The following is an 11890-nucleotide window of genomic DNA, read 5'->3' on the forward strand; positions in this document are numbered from 1 at the left end:
TTCATTATGACTATTATGTCCTCCCCATCATTGCAGTTGTATCCTACGGACTCACCTGCCAGTGAGGAGCCCCCACCGGTAGTGTGTACTGTAAAGGCTCATTCATAGTCTGGATTTTCGGTGGTGAGGTGACCACCGCTCCGGTGGTGAGGTGACCACCGGAGCTGAAATAACGTTGAGCGGTGGTGAGTAAAAACAGAGAGAAGGGCTGGAGCGGTGGCGGTGGTTTGCTCTTCACCGCGGCTCAGTGACGTCATGTTGTAGTTCGGTGGTCACCTATCCACCGAAAATGAATGAATGAGCCTTAAAGCCTTCGTCCCACTCCATCCGTCCAACACTCTCCGCTGAATGGCTCAGTCTGAATCCGAAAGACCAGTCGAATCATGCAAAAATATATATAGATATAAAATTGGCCCGAACATGGTCAACAAAGCCGGAGTGGATTCAAACCCACAACCGGATCCACGGTGGTGGGCAGGAACTTTATCACTGCACCATCCGATGAATTTAAACTACATTTTGAGGGAGAACGTTGACTCACATTTAGAATATTTGCACATCACGTGGCCATGCACCATCAATGAATGTGGATGTTTAATGTTAAGAAACATTGTTCTTTAATTACATTGTTAAATAGTTATACGGTATTTTCAAACATAAATATCAACATATCAGACACAAAAGGAAATAATTAATCCATAAATTCAGACACAGACAGACAGACAGACAGACAGACAGACAGACAGACAGACAGACAGACAGATAGTTGAACATGTAAAAAATCATGACCAGAGAGGGGATAGCCCAGCCTTTGTCCTCATCATCATCATCATGGCCCAGGGTTACAGCGACTTTTTGTCTGCATCATTCTGTTTAAAAACGCACGCACACACGCACACACGCACACACACACAATGAGATGAAAACACACAAACCTCCTAGCCTGATTATCAGACTGTAGCTTTCAAGAGACGCAGTCCACTCAGAGGAACCTTGACTTTAAAACATTTAGGCCTGACGTCGAAATAAAAGAAAAGGTCTTCTAAATCCTGACAGTTTTCTGAATTGAATTACCCATGTTTCTATATCAGTCGTGCTCAATATTTCATGTCAAGGACCCCAAAAATATATGTAATTGGCCGCCGACAACCATCTGAAAATATGTTGTTGCAGGGACCCTCCCAGAAGCAAAGATTTGAGTTACGTAAAAACATTCACTCTGAAAGAATATATATATATATTCAAAGATTTGCGCCACATTTTCACGATTTTTCAAAAATAGCAGACCTACAAGCTTGTAGATCTGCTATTTTTCAATAGCCAAAGTATAACATAATATGCTTAAAAAACCAAAAGGGGTTCCCGTCCAGAATGAATTAAAACATTTGAGAACCATGCGGTGCAATCTATATCAACTAAGCTACACCACATAAAATATCATCTATAGCTCAAGAAAACACTGTCCGAGATGCACCACTAATGCTCCGTGGCCCCTGTACCGTGCGCTGTTTACATTTCTGTCTTATAAAGTATTCAATCAATCAAGGATTGATTAAGGAGCTCCTCCAACCTATTTGGTGTGCAGGTGGTCCTCATGTGTCTGCTTGGCTTTTGGTTTGTCTGTGGCCGCAGCAAGCTGGTCCAGCAGGGTCACCAAACGACGCATAACACTGAGGGGAGAGGAGAGGAGAGGAGAGGAGAGGAGAGGAGAGGAGAGGGGAGGAGAGGAGAGGAGAGGAGAGGAGAGGAGAGGAGAGGAGAGGAGAGGAGAGGAGAGGAGAGGAGAGGAGAGGAGAGGAGAGGAGAGGAGAGGAGAGGAGAGGAGAGGAGAGGAGAGGAGAGGAGAGGAGAGGAGAGGAGAGGAGAGGTAATTGAACCATACTTTGGTTATAGAACCATACAATAACAGTGGCTGTCAAACTTTTAAAATTAAATGGAAGGCCCTTAGCGCTAGGTCAATTCAGAAGTTGGTTTGCTTACAGCCAGAGGAACAGTGAGAAGCCAGAGATGTAGAGGTTCCTCTGGGATCTGAACAGCTTCATGTGCAGATGGTCGAACACGTTGGGGTTCAGCTTGGCCTCCTGCTGGTGCTGTGGTCCTGAGTACTTCTGGACCTCACGCAGTGCATCTACACAGTGCACGCACGCACGCACGCACGCACGCACGCACACAATAATAAACACTTGAATGCTTCTGGACCTCAAGCACTGCTACTCAGTTGGAATGCCCTTCAGGTTCTTGAGTCCGCGATCCACATTGAAACCACCAGTGGTGGACGTGGTCGACTTGATCGGATCAAAACATGGATTAAAGAATATAAAGACATGTCTCACGTATAGGCTACGCTTTTGGCGGGCGACCAGACTAAAGCTTATTTACGGTTTCTACGGTTCTGGCGGGCATCGTGTTTAATAGTTACTTCATACCACTCGAAGCCACAGCTGTTACACTAGTTGTGTTGTTTTAGATGCACTTACACATCTTGTTGTGTTGTTCTGAGCAAAGCATGGGCCGCACAACCCCAACCATAACATTACATTAACATTACATTACATTAAGTTGCTCAAAAGTGTCAAAGTAGGCCTATACCGTAATAAAGAATTGGTGTTGTTGACGTTACCTATGAACAGGATGACGAGCACCAGGATCATAGCGAAGAAAACTCTGTTCCAGTACGGAGACAGTGAGCGCCACACGCTCCAGTTAAACACAGAGCGCCACCTGTAGACACAACAGAGCGAATGCACTCTGCACTGACAAGACATCATCGCTAGGCAGATTTGGTCATTTCAAACAAGATTATTATTATTATTATTTTATTTATTATTATAAAAAAAATTATCCCACGATTTTGTAACCCATTTTTCACCCCTGTGTCAATTATCTATTGTGATCCTGGGCTCTACACACCCTCCGCCAACCTGGGGAGAGCAACGGACTTGAACTCATGCTTCCTTCATGCATGAGTGTCCAAGTTGCTCCTTTACACCTGACAGGGGGGAGTTTCCCTGGTTGGACCGTGGACGTAGCGCATGGAAGGAACACATTATTCCAACCAGTTCATTTCCCCTCCATCAGGCGCCCCGGCTGGCCAGGGGGAAGCAGTTTAGAGACCAGGATTACTTATTATTATTATTATTATTATTATAAATGCAAGGACAATGGCTTCTATTTCAGCATGCTAACTTTCCAGGAAGAGAAAGGCTCATCATTGATGATGATGTCACATGGTAGACAGGTTTCTGAGCCCCAAAAAAACTAATTTTGGCCACTACTTCTTTACATGTGTAAACCTGCGCTGTGACAATAGAGTATAGCTGCGTGCTTGTGATACCTCCTGGCAGAGATGAAGGGCAGACACAGGAGGAGGATGACGAAGATCTCCGCGTAGAGGAAGAACGCCACAGCCGTCCATTGGATACCCATGCTGACAGACACACGGACACACTGACAGACTGACTGACAAGACAATAGCACAGACAATAGCACATTAATAGTGTTATTATTCACACACTGATACCGGGATCCCTATAGGACAGTGGTCCTCAACATTGTTGTTTTTGGCAGCACATTTTAGTTTTAGTTATAGTCTCTTGAATAGTTTTAATTTAGTTTAAGTCACATTTTAGTCACCTGGAATGTCTTAGTGTTAGTCAAGTTTTAGTGGGGCGGGATTCAGATTTTACGGGGGCCAGTTTCGAATTGCAGCCATCCGTAGGTGCCCTTTGAGAGCGGTTTTGAAGGAGTCAAGGGATTTGCATGTCTTAATGACTGTTGGTAGGGCGTTCCACATTTTGGTGGCATAGGAGCGAAAGTAATTTAGTCCCTTGTTTGTGCCGAATCTGGGTTGAACATGGTTCGTTGCACTCCCTCTGGTGTTGTGGGTGTGTATGTGGACTTCGTTAACATTAAGGAAGTATCTACACAGGTACATGGGTATCTTGGTGGAGTATCGAATCTTGTGGACCAGACCCATTGCAAGATGCTGTACTCTGTTGCCGACCCTAAGCCATGCCAGTCTGAAGTGTGGTTTATGGCAGTGTTGATTTTGTCGACTAAAACTACTGTATGACGAAAAGGTAATTTTATGTTTGGTTGCTTTCCGGTGTATAAATATCTACAAGTGCATGTAAGCTTGTAGATCGGCTATTTTCAGCATGCAGCCATTATGACACTATCAAGACCTGACAAATGTATTTTCGTCGAAAAAATAAACTGTATAGATTTAGACTAAAATCGTATGATATTTAGTCTAAAACTAAGACAATTGAGATGACAAAAATATGACTAAAATAAATAACATTTTATTCAAAAGACTATGACTTAAACTAAAGCAAAGATTTCTGTCAATTAGGACAGGTGCAAAAGCAGAAGGCAGGTCAATTAAGGAGCTGTTTGCTACCAAGGCAAAGGACGGAACAACTGGACAAACAAGTAAAGCATATTCCCGTCGTTCGAGTGTCTCAAAGTGTCCAATGATAGTAGCTAATAACAGGTTTAGGTACAATAACACTCCACAGCCATAATCCGTGGAAAGCCCCACAGCCTCACCATCAGACCTCTGACCTAAAAGTTTGCTCACCTATATAATCAAAGAGCCCTTGCCCTTGAGCCAAACAAACTAGTTAGTGTAGTTGTACTGCGGAGTCGTCTGTTTGAAGACATGCAGGGCCTGGCAGGGTGCGTGGAGCTGGAACAGACTGCCGAGCACACAACCACCACCGCCTGTCCCCGTATACAGACCTGCACCTTCACGACACACAACCACCACCTGCCCCCTGTACAGACCTGCACCTTCACGACACACAACCACCACCTGCCCCCTGTACAGACCTGCACCTTCACGACATACACAACCACCACCTGCCCCCTGCACAGACCTGCACCTTCACGACACACAACCACCACCTGTCCCCTGTACAGACCTGCACCTTCACGACATACACAACCACCACCTCCCCCCTGTACAGACCTGCACCTTCACGACATACACAACCACCACCTGTCCCCTGTACAGACCACCTTCAGAGGCCGGCCTCTTCCGGAGACAATAAGGGCGTGGATACACAGCACTGTGAGTGGGACATTTGAGATCAAAGCTATAGTTGTTCCTTCATGATCTGAGACTATCTCATCAAGGAAGAAAGAAGAAAGAAAGAAAGAAAGAAAGAAAGAAAGAAAGAACAAGTAGAACTTCCCTGTCCTTATATGAGACTCTCCTCTTTCAAAAAGACCTTTGCATCCTCTCACCTTTGCAGCCAAGTTTCCCTTTTGCTCATGACGGTAGCATGCACTGACGGTACTGCTGAGAAACCAATTTTTTAAATCCTAATCCTAAACACAGGATAGACTTAATTGGACCATGGACTTTAGCCCAGACATCCCACTGTTACAATATGCTTCATTATCAAAAGACAAGAAAGATAAACAAATTGGAACATTTTTGAAAATGTTTCTACAAGCTAGCACGTCTCAATGCAATGTGAATTTGTAGATTGGCTTTTTTACACAATAATGTAGGATTCTTTGTGTGTGGTTCAGTGACTCAGTGGTTAAAGGACCACGTCACCACTTTTCAACCTATCTTCATATAATAGGTCCTCACTAATAATCATGATAAAATGGCACACTCAGTTCTACTCAGTCTGTGTCTCATAGGAGGGCTGTGGGCAGTTCAGAAACCCGTCCACCAGTGTCATCATCGTTAGGCAGATTTCTTATTAAACAATATTTTTTTACAAAAAGGTTTAGATTTGTATTGTCGTGAGAACGACGGCTTCCATTTTTTTTCATGACTATAGAAAGCCTGCAGTTTATATTAGCTTGGATTCCCCATCGATGATGTCACTGGTGGACGGGTTTCTGAAATTTTCTAAAATGGTGCCATTTTATCATGATTATTAGTGATCTATTATATGAAGAATAAGATAAGTTGAAAAGTGGTGAAGTGGTCCTTTAAGTGGTTAATGAAGAAACGCTGTCATTTTAAATGTGTAGCAAAGAGTAATAGAAACATGTAATATACACTATGCAATAGACACAACTCATTATGTACGCAGTGGCAAAAATAAAATGTTGATGAAACTTATCAATGACACAATGTGTCACATCACCAGAGGTTGGGAGCTTGTAGATTGGCTATTTGTTTTGCTATTTATAAAAAAGAAAGTGAACAGTAACAGTTTTGGACATATTCGGAGCCTCATATCTCCAAAACGGTTACTTTTCAGAATTCAGATTAATAAATAATAATAATAACAATATATAGCAAAAGAGTAATTTACAGACAAAAAAAGTGCAACATTATTTTTGAGTGATTTATTTTTAAATGATAGATTTTTTTTAAAATAGAAATGAAAGCATTCTGGCATTTAGGCCTATCATTTTCAATGAATCTAACATGGTTAAAATGTAGTTTGAAGTTACAATGGGTTTGCATAGGAAGGGGCCAGAACACAAAAGGACTGGTCAGACTTCAAAATCACCCCAAACATTTATTTCACCAAACAAGTGAAAGTAGGACATATACAGTTTTCAATTGAAATGTACACAGGACCTGCCCACTGGTAAAGCATTCATTCATTACGCCTTTAGCTGTTCCAGGCTTCTTAAAAAATCAAATCAAAAAATACAAATAAACATTTGAGGTTAGTAGTTGACATAATAGTTTGAAATCACGTTGTTTTGTTGAAATAGCCACACACACACTCAAACAAATAGTTTGTTGCTCAGTTAAATCTTACCAGACTAGTTGTATGAGGCAGGACCAGTGTTGCCAGATGTCGCAAGAGAAACAAGCGACCAGGTATATAGCTGGCACAAAATATTTTCAGAATGGGGTCTGTTCAAAAACTGAATCCAAAGGAAAGTACGCACATCTCTAACAAAACTTTCAGGTGCTGAACAAAAAGATATGTACAGGAGAAGGATATGTACTAGTCCACACACTGTTTTGTAGCTCCCACAGGAATTTTATTTAGAAGGATGACAAACTTTGTCATCCTTCTAAATAAAATTCCTGTGGGAGCTGTAATGATTAAAAGGGCGACCATCTCTAAGGCATCTAGAAGTCTCATAATCCCTTTGGGTGGGTGGGTGAAGATCCATTGTGAGTCGCAGGCGCGGAGAACACATGCCAACACAAGCATTCTGAAGGTATGACACCTGCAGGTCTGCATCCAGGAGTGACTGTGAGGTCCATGGCAGAAAGTCTACCTTCAGTCAAAATGTACTGTCCATAAAATGTTGTCAATACTGGAATGAGCTCCCTCTCACACTGAGGGAGATCCCCACTTTCACAGCTTTTAAAGGACAATTAATTGAAACAGTGGCTAATCACGTATGACTCTCAGTCCACAATAGAGTTGGCCTACCCTAGCAATAGTTTTAATCTTTTCTTATGTTCTCCTTTTACTGTGTTTTTTTTTGTATGCTGTCCTCTCATGTCTTGTAATGTCAGTTTTGTTTAGTGTTCAATGTCCGGGGACTACGGATGGAAAATAGCATCTCTGCTAAATCCGGTGTAGGCCTATTTACGCTACATTTTTAATGTACTGTTCATAAATGTGCTCTGTCCCGTCTAAATAAACAAATAAATAAAATAAAATAAATTACAGAGTAATATACAGTAGGACAGTAGATCTATGACGTCCCTAGTAGATTATGGAAACCATGATAAGAACACAATGAGCAGGAACACGCTTGCATCTCATATCATATTGAACTTGCAGTCAGTCTCTCTGATACTGTAGTAGACAATCATCATGTCACATGGTTAATAATAATAATGGATTTTATTTATAATGCACTTTATATTCATCAGAATCTCAAAGTGCTACAGCAAATTAATAAAAGCAGAAGAAACAACACACCATTAAAAACATCTAATAGAACAGGAACATTTAAAACATAACGGCAAGGCTATAAAAATGCTTTGGTAAAAAGGAACGTTTTTAGTCCTCTCTTAAAAGTGTCGACCGACTGTGGGGCTCCTAGGTGGGCGGGGAGAGCGTTCCACAGTTCGGGGGCGACTGAGCAGAAGGCCCGGTCACCCATGGTGCGTAGGTTAGTCTTTATGGGTTTGAGGAGGTTGCCGTTTGAGGAGCGGAGGGAGCGGAGGGAGCGGGTTGAGGATTGAAGGGTGGTTATCAATATGCTTATGCTGAGTCAGGCAGCATGAGGCCGGAAACCATAACAGGAGCTACAAAACAGTGTACGGACTACACACTACAGTACATCTCTTTCTCCGGTCTGTTAAAAAATCCATGAATACTTTTGGGGGTACGTGACATGATGAAGATGTTCGAGAACCACATGGTTTAAACAATATTAGGAAGCCAGCTTGAAATAAGCACCTTATCTAAAAAAGAAATAAAATAAAACAAGATATTTACCAGCGGCTTTACAGATAAACAAGACCAAAGTCGCTTATAATAAACAGACTTGGCAACACTAAGAAGGACAGGGCTGTGTGGCCACGCCCACACAGCTGCTGCTGAGCAGACATAGGGTAGTTCTATTGCCACTTATTCTTCATGCCTTATAATCTATGTAAAACTCACATTTAACTCATTTAACACACTTCATCTGATGTCAGTATTATCCCACAAGTTATTTACATGATGTTAAGCTACAATGTTATCTTCATTTACATCGTATACAAGTTTTGAAATTCATTTTGAAGAACTACAGCTATATAGAGTTTACAGGTTAAAAATAATGCCATGTGCATTATGCCATGGCATGTACCTAAATAAAGCCATGCTATGTTGTTGGTGCCAGATCACAGCTGAATAAATCTTAAAATTTAAACTACATCTGATTTGTTGTTTCTTTAAGGACAGTGTTTATGACTTGTTTGAGTTATTTTTGACAATAATTTCTTATTTTAGATTTAGAGTTGTATGAGTTACATGTCTTAATGGCCTACAGGGAAACTCCTTCTCTCTCACATTACATGTTTTAGTTTCAGTCCCTCATTCTAAAATTAACTGTCTGAACCAGCTGAAAAACTAGTGCTTCTCAAACTGTGGGTCTATATATATATATACATATATATACACATATACACATATACACACATATAGTTCCAAGTACTGTATTTAAGGGCATGATATAAGCAGGCTAAGTGAACTTCAATTAATAACATCACATTCTTGCAGGCAGTGACAGTAACAGCTACTGCACTGTAGCCTATACCTGTTAATGTTTTTTGCGGAGCTGTTGATAATTTTACCTGTGTGATCTACTCACCTAAGAACTTTGGCTAAAAGCTTGTGTTTAAAGGTATATTCAGTGATTTGACTTAATTCAAATATCATTTATTTATTTATTTTTTCTGGATAATCCTCCCTACTATAGAGTGTGCTGACCATATAAGGAGTTCCTCAGTCTCCTCAGTCCCCAGTGAGCCCCTGGGGTCAAAAAACCCTAGTTTCAGTTTTGGTGGCGGGTGGCAAAACCTTCATCCAATCAGGATGAGTGGGGCCTTCCTCCAATCATGATCGAGTGGGGGCGGGCCTGTTGCACATGCTGTTGGCCTGTTGCACTTCCCCCCACTGTAGAGCGTGCATGTGCACATTTTGTTACCGGGGCGGACTGGGTGGTTTTCCAAATCACCCAAATCACTGAATGCTCCTTTAATCCATGTGGATTCTTGTTTACTAATCTTGGTTACACTACAGCGCATGACAACTGTCATGGCAGTTGGCTACAACCAAAACGGACTTCCTCTTCAACACTAGTTTCAGAGTAAAACCTTGATTGATCTAATTTAATCTGCTGCGAGAAATGTTTTACTGGGCGGTACATCTGAAAGGAGGACCAAGTAAACACTCAGCTGTAGCAGTGAGACACAAAGTGTATTCCTTTGGAGGGTGGTGTTACAATGAGACTGACATGGCTCAGATTGATGTGCATGTATTTAACACAGTGTCTTTGTGCTGGACGAAATTACCCCCAGTGACACCTGGAAGAGGAAGACCACACACTCATCGAATATAGCATCTACATCTGCTGAGGAGTGCCTTACTGTAACATGCCTTATGCATTGGATGTTCACACCCACAGATGGTTCAAGGATGAACCACTCTGCCTGTGTCTTGTGGACGGTCATGTAGATCCATGGGGGATACTGCAAGCTGATTGTAAACCGATTACATCCACAATTTTGTCCACGTTGTCTATAGCTCCTGCAGGGTCCGTTTTGTACAACATAAAGTGTCCTTGGACCTGGGCTGCGCTGATCTCACGGTGGGCGGCCGTGGCACACTGAGCAAACCGCTCGGCTTCGGCCGGCAGGCACTCGGGGTAGAAGCGTCGGAACATTTGGGTGAGCTGCCAGCGCGTGCAGTGACCCACGTACCGCTTGACGTCCACGCGGCCCGGCCGGATCAGCGCCGCGTCCAGCCTGTCCACGAAGTTGGTGGTCATGAAGACCACTCTGGCCTCGGACGAGGCCACGCCGTCTAGTGCATTGAGCAGACCGCTAAAGGTGAGCCGTCCCATTCCCTGGTAGGCCAGAGGGTTCTCTGTGGGCGAAAGGGCTCTGTTCGCGAAGGCCGCGTCCACGTCCTCCAGCAGCACGATGCTCTGCTGGGGCGCCGCGCTCAGCAGGTGGTGCAGACGGTCGTCGGAGAGGCTCCGGTCACTCAGGCTCATCAGGCAGATGCTGTAACCCAGCTCCCCAGCCAGCGCTGTGATGAAACTGCTCTTTCCACAACCCGGAGGCCCGTACAGCAGATACCCTCTCCTGTAGGGGATTCCTCGGTCCGCATACCACGCGGGGTTCCCGGTGAACTCCTTCACGTCTTCCAGGAGCCCCTCGGCTACGCCCGCATCCAGCACCACCGAGCCCAGGGGCCGACATCGGCGCGGGAACCCGAATGGCCTCCACTCGGCCCCCATGGCCGTGTAGATGAGCGTGCGACCCTCCTCCTGCTTCAGGACCAGCTCTCGAGCTTCTTGTAAGATGTTGATGAACATCCGCCTGTCTCTGCCCAGAGCAGTGAAGGTGAGCGACTCCCATGGCGCTTTTGTCTGGAGATCCACCACCGTGGCTTTGTCTCTGGTCCTCTCCACTCGGATCCGCTTGCTCTCGTACCAGATGATGTGGTTCCCGGGACTGGGGTGGAGGTGGAACTGCGTGAGCACGCGTCCGCTCTCGTGCTGCGAGTAGGACGTCTCCACGCTGAGGTGCTGGGTGTGCCGCACGTGCTTGGAGATCCAGCTCAGCAGCCAGCGATAGCTCTTGTCCCCGCTCGAAACCTCCAGGGTCGTCATGTAGTTCCGACGGAAGAAGATCATTCCCGCCTGGGCTCCCTTCCGAGCCGCGGCCAGCGCCGTTCCCATGCCGACCAGTCCGAACCCAGCCCCGAAGTAAGGGTTGTCCTTCAGGCTTTCTATAATATCCAACAAAAGCATTAAATACTGCTCAAAGAGAAGGTATACGTAGACTGGTTCTCTATAGGGACTGGGACCTGCTACACAGGGTGTGTCTAATTAGGACCTATGCAGAGATTTTACCACCGTGCAATTCAAAGTATGTCTTCATTGTGACTTAACAGCAAAATATTACAGGTCTGCTTCCAGGATCTGTGGGAGGATTGTTGACGATTCATTGTGGTCCGTAGATGGAATCTTCCTTGTCACTGGCACCGCGACCCTATCTTTATTATATTCTGCAAAGAAGATGCATCCCAATCATGTCACAATGAGTCGGTCACACTCTTGCCTAAATGTGGAGTCTGTGATGCTGATGTGTGCCAGCTCCATACATATGTGGAGTTTTAGGTGAGTCATACTCAAATATGGAGTCTGTGATGTCAGACCAGCAGCTGTAGTAACCATAACCAGGTGTTGATAATGACCAACTGTAGTAACCATAACCAGG

At 44.1% G+C, this 11890-nt stretch overlaps 2 protein-coding genes across 2 annotated transcripts; both read right to left on the reverse strand.

The window, feature by feature from the left end:
- Positions 1–610: 610 nt before the first annotated feature.
- Positions 611–6772, reverse strand: LOC306924085 (B-cell receptor-associated protein 29-like). The gene is made up of 6 exons (XM_079502426.1): positions 6744–6772; positions 3335–3431; positions 2621–2721; positions 1981–2128; positions 1571–1670; positions 611–869 (listed from the first exon to the last, which is right to left on the reverse strand). Exons 2-5 carry the CDS (start codon positions 3424–3426, stop codon positions 1571–1573), a joined length of 441 nt encoding a protein of 146 aa, XP_079358552.1. The 5' UTR covers positions 3427–3431; positions 6744–6772; the 3' UTR covers positions 611–869.
- A 3338-nt stretch (positions 6773–10110) lies between these two features.
- Positions 10111–11421, reverse strand: LOC306923185 (mitochondrial chaperone BCS1-like; the record flags this gene model as incomplete). The annotated part of the gene is made up of 1 exon (XM_079501213.1): positions 10111–11421. One exon carries the CDS (start codon positions 11419–11421, stop codon positions 10111–10113), a length of 1311 nt encoding a protein of 436 aa, XP_079357339.1.
- Between the last annotated feature and the right edge of the window lie 469 nt (positions 11422–11890).

Source organism: Electrona antarctica (assembly GCF_951216825.1).
Source record: "Electrona antarctica genome assembly, chromosome: 5".
Lineage (NCBI taxonomy): Eukaryota > Metazoa > Chordata > Actinopteri > Myctophiformes > Myctophidae > Electrona > Electrona antarctica.

What these genes read in the sequence shown, in the direction of transcription:
- LOC306924085 (XM_079502426.1), bottom strand. Translation starts at nt 3,426, where the DNA reads ATGGGTATCCAATGGACGGCTGTGGCGTTCTTCCTCTACGCGGAGATC. An exon ending in CCCTTCATCTCTGCCAGGAG is followed by an intron (nt 2,722 to 3,334) that starts GTATCACAAGCA and finishes TTGTGTCTACAG; the next exon opens with GTGGCGCTCTGTGTTTAACT. An exon ending in GCTCGTCATCCTGTTCATAG is followed by an intron (nt 2,129 to 2,620) that starts GTAACGTCAACA and finishes TGCACTGTGTAG; the next exon opens with ATGCACTGCGTGAGGTCCAG.